The sequence below is a fragment of the Xylona heveae genome, assembly GCF_001619985.1.
Source record: "Xylona heveae TC161 unplaced genomic scaffold L228scaffold_10, whole genome shotgun sequence".
Classification (NCBI taxonomy): Eukaryota; Fungi; Ascomycota; class Xylonomycetes; order Xylonales; family Xylonaceae; genus Xylona; species Xylona heveae.
The window spans coordinates 298,895-316,434 of record NW_017264202.1 but is presented as its reverse complement, the minus strand read 5'-3'; the positions used below and the strand labels follow the sequence as shown (position 1 = coordinate 316,434).

The following is a 17,540-nucleotide window of genomic DNA, read 5'->3' as shown; positions in this document are numbered from 1 at the left end:
GGTGACGCAGTTGGACAAATATGTTTGCCGGGTAACAAAGTGTTGCTTTAGGTGGGTCGGAAACAGCCGAGGCGATATTTTTCTTCCCTCCGCACAAAAAGCTCCAGAGCTTTCTTTCTTTTCAGCTCGACACTCATCATGAAATGATTCTATGCACGACGTGACGTGAGGTCACACAAATGTGAGTTTTATTATTTCTTTCAATTACTTTATTACACTGCTGTGATGACACCATACTTGATGCTTAGAGGGCGACATTGACTTTACGTCGCTTCTCAATGTTGGCTCTATTCTCATAGACTACAACGGTATCTGAGGCAGATTCAAAATTACTCTTTTGCTTTCATCATTGCTGGTCGCAGTAATATGCTAACGTAATGATGACAGTTTGCTCTTGTAGGCTAGCTATGCGTGTACATTAACAATGCCTTCGGCTGTCTTTGCAGACAGCTTGCCGCCGCAGGCGGTTGGCGATCAGAAACCAGCGCCGCGTCCACCGCGGACGCCAAGGCCAAATTATGCTCGGATCCATGCACTCCCTATTCCGGTGAAGACATATCCGTTGCCAACTTTTGTACCTAATAATCCTATTTCTCTCTTTCATTTGGCGTATACATTCTTTGCACACCTATTGTCAGCCCCTCCATCGCATCCCCAGCCATGCTTTGAGGCGTATTTCTCCAATGAGACCAGATCAGTGCATGTCGCCGATCCCGCAACTGTCCGCGCTCTTTGGGAGCAGGGCTTCTTTGGCAAGGGAAGCTTAAGTCGAAGTGAGCCGACCTGGATGGACCGCGAAAAGCGGAGAAGAGGTCTCTTAGCTGTAGAGACCAGTGAAGAGGTGACCCAGAAGCGGAGAGCTGAAAGAAGAGCTTTCAAGAAGGAGCGAGCTAGGAAGGAGAGAGAGGCCATCGAGGAGAAGCTTCGGGAAGAGGGAAAGCTTGTCAATGTGCAGGATGGGGAAGAAGTCCACAAGCCGGACGTTGAGACACAAAGCCATGAAGGCGAACCAACCGAAGGTGGTGCCGTCAATGGTCCGGTCGATGCTCTTCCGGCTCCTGAGAAGGCTGGATTCGGCGAAGCCGGCGATGCGAAAAAAAGCGTTCGCTTTTCTGAGTCTGAGCTTCATCCACGCCCTTTGAAGAACGATGCATCCGCTGCACGACCAACCATTGGCGATGACGAGCCAATTGTTGACCAGGAGCATCTTCAATTGACTCTGGAGGAAGCGCTATTTCTTACGTATGGTCTTGGCACGCTCCGCGTACGAGACGAAGCTACTGGCCAGCTAATCTCCACCTCTTCCTTGTTCACTATGTGCCGTCAACATTCATACTTTCCACCAAAGGCTATCGCCGATTTGCAGCCAGATGATCCTTTTCTTATTTCGTATGTCGTCTATCATCACTTTCGCTCTCTCGGTTGGGTGGTCCGCTCTGGCATCAAATTTGCCGTTGATTATCTCCTGTATAATCGCGGACCGGTATTTTCTCATGCTGAGTTTGCCTTGATTGTGCTTCCGTCATACTCTCATCCATACTGGTCTGAACCGTCGCGAAAGTCGCAAACTGTAGCAAAAGAGTCCAAGCAGTGGTGGTGGTTGCATTGCGTCAATCGTGTTCAGAGCCAGGTTCGAAAAAACCTCGTTCTCGTTTACGTTGACATCCCGCCTCCCAGCTCTCTTGCGGACCTTTCGGGGACCGTCAATATTACTGAGGCTTTACAATGCTACCGCATTCGAGAGTTTAGTCTCAAGAGATGGATCCCGAACCGCAGCAGGGATTGATTACACGGTAACGAATAACCGGATTTCGTCCCGCAAATGAAGTCATTAAGTATCGTTAACTATAATAACAAGTCTGAACTCAGCACAAAGCATATCCCGTCGCTTGGGTCGGCCAGAGGAACAGTGCTTGGAATGCTCAAGGAAAACGGAAACACTTTACTTGAGGATGTGTACCCACCGAGAGCTGGTTCATCAAGCCCAGTGGATATCATTTCGACACGCGCTGGGAGATAAAAGCACCTTCTCCATACAGTCTTAACGTGGGACCCCGGTCTTGCAAACCTCAAAGCCCGACCATTCTTCCGTCGGGTGGAAAATCCTTGTCTCACAAGGCCATACTATGCCAGATTCACGGATCCTAAGACTTGGTCCGAACCTTGCTTGATTCAAGCAATTAACCGTGTTGACTGGGTGGCACAACTGCTGGTCTCTTTGTGCGAGAAGCAGTTTTTGAGGTTTCACGGTTACTTTTATCCTTCAGATAGGAGATATTAGCTGGTATAAACTGTCCCGCACAATACAATCCTTATTCTAAGTCACTTTGCTTCTCGGCATGGTATTCATCGTCTCGTGATCTATGTGGAAAGGGCTTAGGCTCCATGCAAACTCTTCAACTCCGTGTGAGGGTGCTGGCATTGCGCGTGACTAAAGACACTGAATATTGTTTCTTAGTGATTTGGGTTGGCATCATCTGATTCCGACCGTCACCAGACGCGTATTTAATGATTTTCGTCACTCCATTTGACAAGATACGTGTCGGCTGTCGAGCACCTATACCTTCATTGCAGTTCCTTCATCACACAGCGTCACCACGAACGTTAATATCACAGCGTCACTCGAACTCGTCACTATCGTTCAACACAGCATTACCTGACTCCCACGGCATCTATAAAGCCTGTCGCCCGGCCGCAAGATCATGATTTTTTTTTCTTTCAATTTTCAGTGCGGCATAAGAACTTCATATTATTAGAACACCTCAACACGAAAAACACTTTACTTGTCAGATAACTTCCATAATATGAAATATCTTCTTTATCATTTCATCAAACCCCGTCCTTGCGTGGTCCGCCTGGTCTTTACTGCCTATCAGAGAAAGTTTTCCAGGCTTCACAAAACCCATCCTGAGGCATGGTGCTTTTCTTGTTTGTCACGAGAAGTCGAGGCTCCAAGATGGCGGTTCCTCGAATGAAAGAATTACAAATCCTAATGCGGCTGCGAAAATCGCTTCGATAGAATAATTAGGTCTTATTTCAATCTCATTCGATACTCATAACTTAAATAATAATTAATACTTAAGCATTGGCTTCAGTCAAAGAAGTCAAATAAGAAATGATAACTTCTCGCCACCAACGAGGCTTTCCAAAATCGGAATGGACAGCAGCCACGGCGAAAAATCGAAGCGCTTTTATCAAGCAACCCTCTACCAACTCCGATTCCTTCCAATTCAACTTTTACAAAGGCTTCGAACCGTTGAGAACAGCTGCTGGTGGCTGCTTCATGCAGTCACCAGTTCTGCCCATTTTTCGTTCTCCGAACGTCATATCTTGAAGCGATCACGGTTTTGTACCTGGAAAACTTCTTTGTTTTCAGGCCAGCCGTTGGTTGGTATGCCGCTATGCGTTTTCGTTTCTGGAAACACGAGAGAGAGAGAGAGAGACTGAGATCCTTCAAGGTATACTGCCTTTTTTGCCCAGGAATTGTGAGAAAATTATTTACCAACCCTGTTTCGCCAAATTATTAAAGGCTCAGTACTGTCAGCAGAAAATCCGAGGGATAACACGAGGCTCATCATAATTGAGCAAGTTATGGGTTCTCAACTCGTCATTATAAGAGCAGCCTAATTCCAACAGCTGTTGATGATGAACGAAATAAAGTAAAAACACCCAATTTTCTTTCAAAAGGGACAAAATAAAACACTGCAAGGCCAAAGCACAGCATGGAATAATTGGAACGCTTGGTTTTCTTGTGTCTTCTCAGCGGGAATCCGGGAAGATTCAGTCTACAAAAAATCTTTTATGTTGTATAGAAGTCAAATGAATACAAGATCGCGATGCGTGGTTTTGAAGCTTCCCGCTGGGGCTGCTGCGGAGAATCTCAAGAAAGAACATTTGTTGTCTCCGTGTATTAATAGAGCGCCACAGCTCTTTCGAGGACTTGAAGAGCAAGGCCCGACGGGTGGAAAATAAAAATTTGCGTTGCACATATAGGTCAGCATTCAAAGAAATAAACTTGAATCCTCCATGGAGAACAACTTGGACTGAAGCTAGTACATCCTTCCAATTAATATCGGAGTTCAAACAACCAGAGGAGCTTACAAGACGGCCAAATCATGGCTGGTCGAAAGCTCACGAGTCAAATACGGACATTTAAACTGCAGACGGTACAGAGCAGGGTTTGCTTTTCTGTTTATTTCAAATAATTGAATTGCCCAAACCCAAAAAGAGCTCGAAGACCTCACTGAACTGAAGAAGTGATTGTCAATCAGCAACTCGCAGCTCGACATTTCCAACATTCTAAATCTCAGGATCCGGGGTAACGAGACACCCCTTGATTAACAAGACTACGAGTTCAGAGTCAACCGTCGAAAATCATGATTTTGTTCTCATATTTGCAGAACATTATACCAGCTGTGGCTGATGGCCCACACAGAAGCGCTCTTTGGACATTCTTCAAAACCTTATCGCTGATAACTTTGAACAATAAATTCATATTAATTCGAATTTAGAATGATGTCAAAAGACGAACTTGAGCACAAACGACGCATAACAAACACACTCGTCCGGACTCCGGACCAGTCATATCCATTGACCGATTTTCGGCGTCAATGCATCTCAATTGAGACTTCGATTTCACTTTAATTGCTTATTGGCTTTTCATAGGCAGCGTAAATCTTGAGGAACTAGTCTCCTGGTTCTTGTGTCATTGCCAGCCAGCTCCTCGAGTCCTCGCAAAGCGAAAGCAAAAGGAAACCACAGAACTGGATGTCAACAAAGTTGGTGATAAAAGCTCCTATGTCTAAAAGCAGGACCTTGGCCCCTTCCAAATGGGAAATTTAGAGCCCTGGTTCGCTGAAATTACAGGCACTCAGCGATTACGCTCTCCACGCTACAACGTGATCAGGAGATGAAAAGACAAAGACAAAAACAAAAACTGGTGCTCAGACATATAAACACAATCAAAAGCCCAGCACCATATCCTGTGCGGGAAACATTCCGGGCAAATACAAAGCTTCACTTGAGTCTTTTCGCGAAAGGGAAGATATGAACCGCGACCATTATCAATCTTTCTATGAATCGTGGGTGGAAAAACAGAATGTCCAACACGAAGCAGGAGCCAGACCGAGTTGTTTCTTATTTTTAATAAGGCGAGATCAACAAGTCAGACCTTCTCTTGATGCATATGTTTTTTGGACTGATTGCACACAAAAAAACGGGCTTTCTTGCTTGTTGAGATAATGTCTTCTTTGTTTTCTGCCATTGGCATTCGACTGCTTTCGCATGACTTGAGAAATTGATCGAAGTTATCCGTGTCAAGCTTTCAAATCTTCTAATGTGAACTTAACCATGCCGCATGGCTGGACTAGGGAAAATGAGATGATGAGAAACCAACAGGACCTGAAACCAAATCACCGGTTGTGTCTTGTTGTTTCGTTTTCCTTCCTGCAACAAAATGGGGAACTCACCAAGCTCATCGACAAAGAAAAGACCATGTATTGCATTTGACTGTTCTCGGGATATAAAAACCGAAAAAGCGGTCAAACAAACGCGGCAGTATCATGTCTAATGAGCAAAATGACCCTCAACGAATACAAACTATATACACCCTGCACAAGTTGCTGCCTCCCCACCGGGTCTTGGAAGAAGAGAAAGGTCAAATTCAAGGCAAGCGAAACGGGAGATGACGCTGGCTTGGGTGTCCTGCTGTCGCCCATCAAGATCCAGAAACTTACGGAACCTGCTTCTTTATTGACAGGAACGAAAGATCTTGGGAAAAAAACTCGAACTTGATAACTTGGCTTTTTCCCTCGATTGGATGAATTCAAACTTTTTATCCAGCACGCTCAAACGACACCATCGTTCTGGGCGCTGGCTTTAGCACAAATGCTCAAGCTAGCACGGTGTGGACGCAACCACGAACACAGAAATAGAAGGAGGTCGTTTAACTGGAATACGAAACCCTGCAATGGCAAGCCGACAAGGTGCAGTCATCATTGTGTTTCCAGGACTATGTCTGGTGGTTTCGGGCTTGTATTTTGACCCATGTCACGTGGCAATGCTGCTGCCTGCTATTTGATCCCAGGAAGATAGCTTCTCCAAAAGCGCTATCACAGCAATGCGGTTTGTGTATAGGAGATACCGCTACCGCTCAGCTTATTATGCGTTGTGGGCCTCTGGCCTGCCTGCTTGTCACTTGGCTTGAACTGCCGCATCAAAGCATTCAACGCGTCAACGGCACGACTTCCCCTAAATATCCAAGCCCGTTCTGTTTTTACTTAGAACATTATATCAACAAACTTGGAACTTTCTCCAGAACTTCTCCGAAGGAATATCTCAAAAGCCTACTAACGTTTTACCATGAGCGAGGTCAATGGTCATGAAAGCAATATCCACATCAACAAAAGCAGAACACATATGGCATGTAACTTGACTCGCCTCTGGAAGTTCGACTATATCGGCAGACGATAAGTGGATAACCAGTCGATGGTTTACCAATACTGGCCTTTGGTATCACAAAAAGTTTGTTCCTTTGCCATCAGAACAGTACAGAAAAAGGGACGAGCGTCCCTCCCATTGTAGGCTCCGTGTTGGCGGTGTCAGACGATGAGGAACCCCAGCACTCACGCTTGCAGCAGTGGTTGCTGGACTGCGCCACAAGGGTAATTTTTCAAACTCGACCGGTGGGCCGGTGGCTTGCTCTGCGGAGTTTTCAAATGCTGCATGGCGACGAACTTTACAAAGATGCTCTGCCAGCGTCCTTGAAACGGATGAGGTTCTGGCAACTACCGTTTTCTTGTTATGGTTTACTTTATAAAACCCAGAGAGCTGACCACTCTCATCTATCTACCCCCCTGCTTTTCGAAAAATGCAACAGAGCAGTTACCAATGGTAAAGCCAAGGAAGTCCTTCTTTGACGATGACTACTTTCTTTTAGTTTTCACAATTTTTCGAGAAGAAGCAGAGACTGCTGCACCTTGCCATCTTGCAGATAAGTATCCGTTACTTAAAAGGATTTCTAGGATCAAAAGATGTCCTTGCAGTTCACAGGCTATACAAACTCTAGTAACTGTACTTACATTACAGGATTAGCTACCAAGGCTTCAAATGTATAGGATTGATGCCAATTTCATCAGCATGTTTGGGTTTTTGTGTGGGGAGTGGGACTGTTTCCCCTCTTTAGCCACTGCTTCCAACAATCAAACTCCTTTTACATGAATGAGGGTTTTTTGAGTAACATCTAAGTCAATGTTCACCATGCCATTGTGCATAAAGCATACTTGGCCTAACTAAATGGAGTCTTGTTTGTGAACTCCAAGCACAAGTTTACCACGAATGGTGTATCTACAAGACTTGTTCGGACGTTATTTCCCTTCATATCAGCTTCATATCAGCAAAGCTGCAGCCTGCAGCCTCACAGGGCGGATCCCATGAGCTTGTCAGACGCGTCGCATTTTTCTGAATTTGCTGACAGCTAACAATTTCTCTTAACAAATCCTTCAAAGTCTATTGCACTTGGCCAGGGTTGTAAGAAGAGGAAAGAAAAAAAAAACGACGAGAATCGAAAGAAAGTCATGTTGCAAAAAAATATTTTTACCTTACCCTCTAGTGAGGTTAGGTTTGCTTGTGAGTACAAAAAGAAAGGTCCTACTGGGGATCGAACCCAGGTTGTTGGAATCAGAATCCAAAGTGCTACCACTACACCATAGAACCAATTGGTTGAGCAGTGGCCAAATGAAACACATATGAACCAAGCCGCTGCGCACTTCATGGTTCGGAGCGCTTTGGTTTTGCTGACTTGCGCTGGTCTGTGAGCATTGAAAATGGCGGCGAGTTGCTCAGCTCTCGAACATCTCAGCGATATGGCCCAGACGGGACTTGTCTGCCTGGCGCGCTATCCGTGGTTCCTCGTCCTGCGCGGTTCTGCACTATGATATACTAGCGAGGATCGAAAGGCAGAAAAACCAGAGAGGTCGCAATCTCGTGAAAGGTTTTCGGAGGAGTTTGATGCTCGCGATCAACCCGAGCTTACCACAACATATAACAACTTAAATTTACGCAGAAAATAGAACTGCGAGAAATATCGATACTGAGTCTCAATTTTTCTGAAGCTACATTGCTGCTCACCTTGAATTGGGGTACTGCTACTAATTGAAACAAGCTTTGAAAGAAGGAGAAAGAAGGCGAAAGCGAATGAATTTTCGCTGTTTTGTGAACAGGAATAGGCAGTGCGTATACGACTTCAGTGACCGTGGAAGTGGAAATCCGAGAGATTATTTTACCGCGCTGTGTGCTGTACGAAGCGTACATGTAACTAGCAAGTAACAAGCGCGAAGCCAAGATTATGAGACCGAAAAAGCTGAGCAGGTAGTCTGACTATATTGGCTGGGTGGGCTTTTAGCAGCACAGGACGCAACACCGGCAACGCAGGAATCGCGGGGAAATAAACTTGGAAACAGCAACATCATTAACAACACTACCAACGCAGGAAAGGACCGGCAACGCTGCGTACACTCCCAACGCCCTTACCTACGTCGCTGTTGCAAAAATTGAAAGCATCAAACTGAAAGCTAATAGCCGGATTTGTGGCTACCTGGCGGTGCAGACTTGCAATACTATAGCCCGCTTACCCTTACGGTCTGCCTGAAGGGATCAGGTCATTCCCGGCGTGATACGGCCGGGGTTGGGAGTCTGCGTTGGTGTCCAAGGGGATGAAGTGTGCTGCGTGCAAGAGAACAGAGATCAGCACATCAAGAGCAAATGAGGGCTCCAGATTATTTTCCTGTGCTGTTCTTGCTGAACTAGATGTCGTGGGGTTTAAGCAAAAAGAGAAAGAAAGTTTAAAAGACAAAAGAAGGAAAAAGAAAGAGGGAAAGAAAATCAGCCCCCGGCTCGATGAATATCCAATATGCTATAACCAAAAAGCTCTCTGGTAACTGCAGACACACAACTGTCAATAATAAAGCATACTGTAAAACCCACATGAGGGTATGTCCCTCATGTGGGTGGACTTTCTCAAAGACCGACAAACATAAATGCAATGCGCACTCCAAGTATGTACTACTATGTCTTATTTTGTCTTGTATTTACTAATTCTTTTATTAGAGATAATGACAAAAAGCAGAATGAGAAGGGGGAGAAGACTGAGGAGAAGGGGAAGAAAGAAAGAAAAAAAAATGTTCCAGCTTGATGAATATCCAATCTGTTATAAAACAAAACAATGAAACATCAAACAATCGAAAAATTGAAAAATTATGCTGAATTACCTGCAAGTACTTATGCGACTGACAAGAAGGGGTCCGATGAGCGTCATTATGAAAAAAACCACCGCGGTCTCGCGTGAGTGTGGGCTTGTATCTCACCTGTCGAAGGATCTATTGACATATCAAAGATTGGGGAAGTAGAAGGTATTTGGATGGGGCTGCGATGGGAGACGAGGAACCGGAATAGTGCGCGAGAAATAAAGACTGTGCAGTATTTGGCGGGTTTAAATACTCTGGTGTGGCGATACGTTGCTGCTGTTTTCTTGATGTCTTCTTCCATAGTAACTTGCTTGGCTATGCGGAAATGCGGAAATAAAAAGGGCTAATGGCTGGTGACAAGGTGCTCGAGAGAGATGGTTTCTCGGCTTCAGGTCGGGAGCAGAAAGGTGGATGGAAGCATTTGTAGATAATTCTGATATGCGAACGGGACAGAAAGTATCTTGATTGCGATGGATGTTTTGTTAAGAAAAGCGACAGGCAAGTCGGAAATCATTTTGGGCGGCATATAGTCAGGCTTTATAGGCTTTTTAGGCTTACTTGAGAGTGCCAAAATGTATTTCCATTGTATAAAGAGCTGAAATATAAGATCACATGGCCACGCCGTTGGCGTCTAATGGAAAAGGTCCTGACGTGAGCTCATACGGCATGTCGAGCGGGAAAAAAGCTGCACTGTCAAATGCGAAATCATATGGGCCAAAACCAAAGTCTGAGAGGAAAGGGTCATTGGCAGATAATGCTGAGAATGTTTGTGGCTCGAGATATGATGCAGAATGAATGGAAGGCGACCCCATGAGTTGTAGAGCATTTGGGCGTCCCGCCGTAGAACCCGGCGAAGGTGCATCTAAAGACCATTAGTGACTTTTGCGGGTCACGGATCATGGCAGTGCTAAGATAATGTAACAAGCGGCTGAACGTAAAGAAGTACGTGTTAGGGAAATTTTAAAAGTATTTGAGAACATACCGTTACGCAGATAGATTCCGGTGTCGCCAGCGGGCCTTCCAAATTCCTCTCTCCACCACCAAACTGCATCATATACTGGACTCAGTGCCAGACGGGCTCGGATTCTGAGCGTGGTATATGGCGAGCCATCAGGCTTTTTGAACGCCTTTTGACTATTCCACAACTGTGACAATGAGATTGAATAGCGATAACTGTCTTCGCTTGCGCTTGAAGCCGATTTAAGCAAGTCGACTACTTTGAAGACGTATGTTCTTGCAGCGTCGGTGTCAAAGAAATGTGCAGAAACTCCGCGAACAATTCTTAGCAAGCTGCATGCTGCGGTGATTATTGCTAGACGGAAGTACTGCGTCATTGTTTTAGGGATGAAGATATTTTCCTGATCAATAGACGAAATATCATCTATCAGACGGCAGGAGGTGTTGAACAGGCTGATGAGTGGTATTGGCGGTGATTGGGTAGTTTCGGGTGGATTTTTAAAGAAGTGAAAGACTTGGACGGTGAGCAGGGCTATATCGTAATATACTCGGTCCATATCTATTCCTTCATTAGCAGACCAGATAAAAAAAAAAAAAAAAAAAAAATAAATACAAAAAGCGAAATTAAACGCGCACCTGATGATATCTCATCTTCCGTATCTGTGATTTGACTCTCAAATATTCGGAGTATAATATCCATTGCTCGCTCTTGATCTCCTGTCATATCTTCTAAACCATTTTCAAGTAGAGCAGCACAGCATGATGTGTAAATACTATGTAATTTCCAAAGAAGCTTCAGGGGCGCCGGTAGATATGCGACTAGGGCCTTTTGTTTCCGTGAGTTAGGAAGCACCGGTGATTGGCCGACCAAGCTGCATGAGCTGGTTACCGACGTCAGCGCGGCCTCTTTTTACAAATGTGATTAAGCTTACCGCTGATATGTGATCGTACAAAATATCCACAGCTCTGCACGTTGCTTAAGCTCAGCCTCACCTAACTTGATTCTGGGGTCGTGAGACGAGAAAGGCATGTGCAAGCCATTGTGCATTGCCATATGCCAGAGAGCCCCTACTAGTGGGAAAGAAGCTTCATCATTCTGAGCGCCTTTGGGCATCGGCCAAGTTAAAAGAAGCAGGAGACCACGAATGGTATGAAGTGCGGCCTTTCGAGACTTGATCAACATCGCCGCCATGTCAAGAACTTTTGGGGCAAGAGCATGTAACAAATTGCTGTCAGCATTGTACATCCTTGATGCGACCGCAATAATCACCCAGAAAAGAAAAGGTGATTCTGAGTAGTAGGTGTTAGGCGAAACTGAGGAGTCCAAAATTGGAATATAATGAGAAAGATAATGAAAGTAACTGATCGCATCATAGTTAGTATTAAGATATATGCCTGATGCGGAAGAAAACCAACAGGTAAAATAACTCGTCAATAGCTTTCGTGCTCAGAGTTATACTGTCAAGTGAGCGGGGCAGCGTAGAAACCGCGGAAACTTCTCCTTGTCGAGTTTGGCTCTGAACTCGACAGTTGGAGGCTTCAGAAACTTTATAAGCCGGAGAGACTGCAGATTCTCCATGAATTGGATGCCCAGAGGGCTCTCCTGAGCTGACAGCCTCTCTTGACTGGAGATCGCCTCCAAATCCAGCCGCAGCAGCCGTCAGTATATCAAAGGCTGAGGTCTGACGTTTGGTCTCATTCCTTTGAGTTGTGCTTTCGCCACTTTCAAATGCAAGTCTTTGCCGAAGTCTGCGAGCCTCTTCCTCAAGTTGTGCAATCTTCCTGAACAAATCGGCGTCAGAAATAGCCGCATTTCAGACTAGAAACATCCCATAGGAATGGCTTACTGTCTTTTGTTCTCCCGCTTGAATGGATCGGACATGACACATCTTACCGCCAGTTTCCTGCATCTTGAGCATGGCTGGCTAAGATAACCATCGCAGCGCGCCTGGAGGGTTATTAGTAAATGGTAAACTGATAGAACAGGAGATCTTTGAGGCAGCTTCTGGATTTCAACAATGTACAGAATCTAAATCGGATCGAGCAAGGGCTTGAAGGAGAGAAATTCTGAAATATGAACCATAGAAAACAAATGGCAAAATAAGAATAAGAACAGATCGTAAGCAAGCAAAGTCAAAAGCAGTGTACACATCCACGAAGCAGAGAAGATAAAGAGCAAGGATCATTGCAACAACCAATGATTAAATTAAGATACAAGCTACTTGCCTTTTGCTGTCTACACTCCGTACAAGCCTGCTTTACCCGCCTTCTAGGCCGCAAAGCTCTAGCAGTCAAACAGGTCATGTCAGCTCAGATTCTCCTTTTTACCAAATCGACTTATCAAGAATTCAGGTCAGAAGATAAAAAAAGAATATGCATACGCCTCTGGGGATTGACTACTTTCAACGCTCTCCATTGTTCGTTCTCTATTCCGTGGCACAACGCAAGGCCGAAATCCCGAGCCTGAACCGGCATGAGATGGCGCAAAGTCAAGGATAATCGATCGGGCACAGACACCCGTCATTAATCAACGTAAGCCGCAAATTGTGCCCAGAGCATCTCCCGCGATCAGTCTTGATAGTATCTCTACCTGGAAAATCATCAAAGGCGCAGAACTGTTACTGTTTCATCGATAGGTCACAAATCCAAAGAAATCCCAAACTCCGAAATCCCGTTAACGGGCCGGTTCAGGCCCGGGGCCGGACAAGCGACTTTCCTAAAAAGGAAATACCCAAACTCCTGCATTTCTGCCCTTGACCAATAACGAGGAGATGAGAATCCCGGTCCCGGCTTTCTCGATTTGCACTGAATCATACGGAGTGCTGGCGAGTAAGATATATAGCTATGGATAATACCCAAGGGGATGTAGCGTTTTATTGCTATTTAGCGTGCACCGCGACTTCTGTGCGGAACAAGAAAGACAGGGAGAGGGAAGATCTGGTGCAAGAGAAGCTATGACGCCAAAACACTCCGGTTCACAAGACGGGAACTTTGATATAGAACCGGATAGTACAGTGGCTTCAGAAGTGAGGGTACAGACAGAGAGCAAGCTGCCAGATCACAAACTCGAGAACGTGCCCGTTCCAATTGATCAGGAGAACCTTCAAAATCAAGAGCAAGCACTAGAAGCGAAAGAGCCGGAGACATCTGATGACGATCCAAATGATCGAAATATTGTACGCTCCTCAGAGAAGACATTGTTTGGGTATTTTCAGCTAATTGCGTTATCTAGGTATCATGGGATTCCCCTTCGGACCCAGCCAACCCAAAGAATTGGTCGTTCCGTCGCAAATGGGCAGCAGTATATGTCGTCTCTTGCTTTACATTCATATCTCCGTGTTCTTCATCAATGGTATCGCCTGGAATAGAGACTATCAGTCGAGATCTTCACATTACGCGCACGGCTGAAGGGCAAATGACCATGTCGGCGTTTGTTCTGGCGTATGCTTTTGGTCCGCTTTTTCTAGGTCCATTGTCAGAGATCTATGGTCGGGTCCCAGTGCTTCAGCTAGCGAATCTGGTGTATCTTGTGTTCAACCTCGCAGGTGGAGCTAGTCGAACAAAGGGTCAGCTTATTGCATTTCGGTTCCTCTCTGGACTGGGAGGGAGTGCCCCTTTGAGTGTAAGCATTTACCTGGATCAAAACGATATCATCTCGGGGCTTCTTGTGTCACTTTTCCCCCAACTGTCGGCGGGCTCCTTTTCTAACTGACTCTACAATAGGTCTCTGGTGGAGTCATTTCCGATCTGTTTACCGCAGATCAGCGTGGACGCGCTGTCAGTTTATACGCGCTGATGCCACTTCTGGCGCCAGCCGTGGGGCCGATCGCCGGTGGGTTTATAACGGAATACAGTAGTTGGCGATGGGCATTCTATGCAACTAGTATTGCAGACGCCGTGGTGCAAGTTATCGGATTGTTCTTTCTACAGGAAACCTATGCACCGGTTTTGCTCGCGCGAAAAAAGAAGCAGCTCCAGAAAACCACGGGAAACGAAAACCTCCTCACCGAGTACGAAGCCAAGGATCCATCATCCCGGTCGCTCCTCAGCCTCTGGAGAACTTCCCTCTCGCGGCCGTTCATTATGTTAGCAACGCAGCCTATTATCCAGCTTCTCACGCTATATAGAGCATATCAGTACGGTCTAACGTACCTGATGCTGTCGACGATGCCGGTGATGTACGCAAGAGTCTACCATCAGTCAGAAGGGATTACCGGACTTCAGTTCATATCCGTTGCAATCGGGCTTTGCTTCGGTGTCATGTCTCTGCCGCTGCTGGATAAATTGTATAAAAGGTTAAAAGAGAATGGAATAGAGTCAGGGGGAAAGCTGATTTTGGGGGACATGCTTGGGATAACCCACAAGAAACGGCAAAGGAGTTCTGAGCCCGACAAACCGAATGTGGATGTTGATATCGAGCGCGGCGAAATTAAAAAACAGACTGCTGGCGAACAAAACGTCACCTCGTCCAAGGCTGAGAAATCCACAAAGACCGTTACAGTGGTGCCTGAGTATCGCGTCCCGCTCATGATTCCCTGCTCGCTGATTATTCCGATTGGTCTGTTGTGGTATGGATGGTCCGCATCCGCTTCGCCGCCGTTGCACTGGATCATGCCAGACATTGGGATTGCCATTATGTCTATGGGAATCGCCGTGAGCAATCAGTGTCTCCAAGCGTACTTGATTGATTCGTATCAGCGATATGCAGCATCTGCCTCCGGATCCGTTGTATTCCTGCGGTCGTTGGCAGGGTTTGCCTTTCCGCTTTTTGCTCCACGTATGTTTGATACGTTGGGATATGGTAAAGGATGCACTGTGCTGGCGTGTGCGTCGATAGCAATTGGAATCCCGGCACCAATCTTGTTATGGTTTTGGGGAGCGAAGATAAGGGCGAGAAGTAAGTTTGCTGCTGGTTAGACCTCTGAGATCCCACCAAGAAAATGAGAGGGAAGACAGAGAAAAAGAATAGAATTACGCTACACAAATGATTCTTTTCGCTGATACATAAATTATGATGATAATAGAAAAAGTGATTCATTTCATTAATTTCAATTTGCTAGCTCTCATTATGTCGGAAAGTAATAATAATCATGGCGCATGCCAACTGCAATCAAGTAGAGCAATGGACGTATGTTACCAAAGATCGTAATGATCGCACGTGCATTAATAGAGAAAGAAGGATGAAACAGGTTCGCGTTTTCAGAAAACCTTCGCGCTAAATAGCAACGCTCAGGGTAGTTTGGCTTGCGAGAAAAACTCCTTCAGTCCGGTAGGCGATTCGCCGACCTCTTGAAGAACCTGTGAACAGTGATATTAGCTTTGATTTGACAAAAAAATCTCCGAACAACGGTGTTTGCCCATTCAACGCATGAGGTGCTCAATTTCGAGGAATTTGAAACCTACCTTTAGAGACTCTCCAATCTTCTTCTCTGTTCCAGGACCATAGTATTGATAATCTTTGATGAGAAGGAAATTTTCGCCGAGCTCCTCGGCCATGAAATCAGGCAAAAAGCTGCGGAAGGTCTCGACCGAAATTTCGTTGTACTCAAGTTGCTTGCCAGTCGCTTCTTCAAATGCTGCCTTGATATCGTTCGGCGTGTACCAGCCCGTAACTCCAAGTATTTTCTTGCCTATAAATGCTGAGGGATTGGCAAGGGCTGCCGCAACAAATTTACCAGTATCTGCAACGACATCGATGCAAGGAATAACAGTAGTCGGCGTGAAAGGATAATTCAAGGAATATCCGGCACCAGTCTGATACATCGTCAGTATATCCCCAGACAATGAGGCGTTATATCTGAACGAACCTTTTGCAAGGAGCCGGTTATATTCGACATGAAGCATGCCGGCAGGTAAAATGTGGCGGGGATCCCTTGTTGCTCAATGTATTCAGCAACCTCAGCTTTGCTGTCAAAGTGCGTTACACCACTAAGCTTTCCGCCAGTCACTGAATTTTCGATTTCTATCGTTAGTAAAATGTTTTTGAAGAGCCGCAGCCAGGAACATGTTGACAAGTTCAGAAGTTAGGCACCACACATACATGTCGAGGCATGCGGCAGAGTTGACCAAATTAGGTGCTCGACACCGGTCTCTTTTGACGCATCCGCAATGTGTTTTCCCTGAGTATACTCCCTCTGCTTCGACGGCGGGTTCTCCCAAACTGTTGAAAGAGCAGTAAGTTAGCAATTGAAGGCCATAGAGAGGAAAGAGACATACAGTTGGTGACGCCAAACACGGCGTGTGAGCCTTTAACTGCTTGGACCACAGAAGCCTTATCTGAGAGGTCGGCCTGGATTGTGGTTGATGTCAGCTTGGCACGCGGATTCGAACTCAGAATTGAACGCTAGATGGCTGTCACGAACCTTGACCACCTCTGCACCCTTATCGCTCAAAGCCTTGGCATTTGGCTTGGTTGGATCTCGAGTGACTGCACGAATTTTGTAGCTTTTTGACAGAATAGGGTGCTCAAGGACTGCTCGAACGACGGAACCGCCTTGGTTCCCCGTCGCACCAAACACGGTCAGAATCTTGGCCATTGTGTTTCCGAATTGAGCTCGTAGAGGGATAACGGTTGTCAAAAGATGTATAAAATGCTGAATAAGTTATGAGGAGTTGGCAGAATCAGGGATATGTGAAGAGCAAGTGAAGAATATAGTTGTTTCTGTGGGGCAACATGCACAACAGAGGGTCACGGTTCGGATTTATACTTTCGTGCAGAGGAATAAGCATCAAACATCTTAACGGAAGCGGAGGGTCTCATAACCCCTCTCCGCTCGCAGTTGGTGTTGGATTAGAAAGCAGTCCAATTGGACCTGGCCTAACAATCTTGAAGGCCAAGAGTAGTTTAGGTTTAGGGAGCAGATATACCGCCAAGAACGCCATGCGTGCAGCGCTTAGAAGTTAATTCTAGTTAGTTGAATTACTGCATTATTACAAAGATTACTAGAAGAGCTTGCGACATCTATAACAAGCAGTGGAAGAAGAATTGTGACTGGCGGCAACAGTTGGTTCGTAATCTGAATGCCTGAGTCTGGTGTTCTTCAAGCAACAGATAAACAAAAGCCGCTAACTATCCAAAAACTCAGGTTGCAGTATGATTAGTAACATCTACTATCCACAGAAAAGTAAGGTAGAAAGTAAAAGAAGGAATCGCTGCTAGCTACTCCAACCATCCACTGTAAGAAAGGATTTGTCAGAGGTAGCTTAGACGGAGCAACTTCAATCTGCTTGCCCCGCAGTTTCGCGTGACGAACAGTATCGGAGACGGGAATGGCCGTCTCACCGATCCACGGGGTAACTTGCTGCCCCCTAGTGACGGGACGATTAACTAATGACACCTCT

At 45.8% G+C, this 17,540-nt stretch overlaps 5 protein-coding genes and 1 non-coding gene across 6 annotated transcripts; 2 read left to right on the top strand and 4 right to left on the bottom strand.

Moving 5' to 3' along the window:
• Positions 1 to 124: 124 nt before the first annotated feature.
• Positions 125 to 2,147, top strand: L228DRAFT_24910 (hypothetical protein). Its single transcript, XM_018333012.1, has 2 exons — positions 125 to 181; positions 388 to 2,147. The coding sequence occupies exon 2, from the start codon at positions 425 to 427 to the stop codon at positions 1,784 to 1,786; it is 1,362 nt and encodes a 453-aa protein (XP_018185795.1). The 5' UTR covers positions 125 to 181; positions 388 to 424; the 3' UTR covers positions 1,787 to 2,147.
• A 5,136-nt stretch (positions 2,148 to 7,283) lies between these two features.
• On the bottom strand, positions 7,284 to 7,847 carry L228DRAFT_24874 (hypothetical protein). The gene has a single exon (XM_018332918.1). The coding sequence runs from the start codon at positions 7,769 to 7,771 to the stop codon at positions 7,475 to 7,477; it is 297 nt and encodes a 98-aa protein (XP_018185794.1). The 5' UTR covers positions 7,772 to 7,847; the 3' UTR covers positions 7,284 to 7,474.
• L228DRAFT_t109 lies at positions 7,643 to 7,713 on the bottom strand. Its single transcript has one exon. It is a non-coding gene; the product is annotated as a tRNA-Gln (tRNA).
• Positions 7,848 to 9,850: 2,003 nt separating the features above from the next.
• On the bottom strand, positions 9,851 to 12,637 carry L228DRAFT_284967 (hypothetical protein; the record flags this gene model as incomplete). The annotated part of the gene is made up of 8 exons (XM_018336284.1): positions 12,581 to 12,637; positions 12,426 to 12,483; positions 12,047 to 12,147; positions 11,616 to 11,981; positions 11,132 to 11,560; positions 10,836 to 11,080; positions 10,225 to 10,758; positions 9,851 to 10,104 (listed from the first exon to the last, which is right to left on the bottom strand). The coding sequence occupies exons 1-8, from the start codon at positions 12,613 to 12,615 to the stop codon at positions 9,851 to 9,853; spliced, it is 2,022 nt and encodes a 673-aa protein (XP_018185793.1). The 5' UTR covers positions 12,616 to 12,637.
• A 334-nt stretch (positions 12,638 to 12,971) lies between these two features.
• Positions 12,972 to 15,116, top strand: L228DRAFT_256735 (MFS multidrug transporter; the record flags this gene model as incomplete). The annotated part of the gene is made up of 5 exons (XM_018333939.1): positions 12,972 to 13,375; positions 13,432 to 13,821; positions 13,923 to 14,494; positions 14,565 to 14,577; positions 14,712 to 15,116. Exons 1-5 carry the CDS (start codon positions 13,154 to 13,156, stop codon positions 15,114 to 15,116), a joined length of 1,602 nt encoding a protein of 533 aa, XP_018185792.1. The 5' UTR covers positions 12,972 to 13,153.
• A 138-nt stretch (positions 15,117 to 15,254) lies between these two features.
• L228DRAFT_223292 (NmrA-like family domain-containing protein) lies at positions 15,255 to 17,012 on the bottom strand. Its single transcript, XM_018330320.1, has 6 exons — positions 16,562 to 17,012; positions 16,416 to 16,488; positions 16,240 to 16,359; positions 16,007 to 16,146; positions 15,603 to 15,953; positions 15,255 to 15,497 (listed from the first exon to the last, which is right to left on the bottom strand). Exons 1-6 carry the CDS (start codon positions 16,733 to 16,735, stop codon positions 15,429 to 15,431), a joined length of 927 nt encoding a protein of 308 aa, XP_018185791.1. The 5' UTR covers positions 16,736 to 17,012; the 3' UTR covers positions 15,255 to 15,428.
• Positions 17,013 to 17,540: the final 528 nt, after the last annotated feature.

Excerpts from the sequence above, each read along its gene's own strand:
- L228DRAFT_24910 (XM_018333012.1), top strand. The coding sequence starts at position 425 with ATGCCTTCGGCTGTCTTTGCAGACAGCTTGCCGCCGCAGGCGGTTGGC.
- L228DRAFT_24874 (XM_018332918.1), bottom strand. The coding sequence starts at position 7,771 with ATGAAGTGCGCAGCGGCTTGGTTCATATGTGTTTCATTTGGCCACTGC.
- L228DRAFT_223292 (XM_018330320.1), bottom strand. The coding sequence starts at position 16,735 with ATGGCCAAGATTCTGACCGTGTTTGGTGCGACGGGGAACCAAGGCGGT. Across the intron at positions 16,360-16,415 it reads CGTGTTTGGCGTCACCAACT|TTTGGGAGAACCCGCCGTCG; the intron begins GTATGTCTCTTT and ends CTCTTTCAACAG. Across the intron at positions 16,147-16,239 it reads TCTGCCGCATGCCTCGACAT|TGACTGGCGGAAAGCTTAGT; the intron begins GTATGTGTGGTG and ends TCGAAAATTCAG.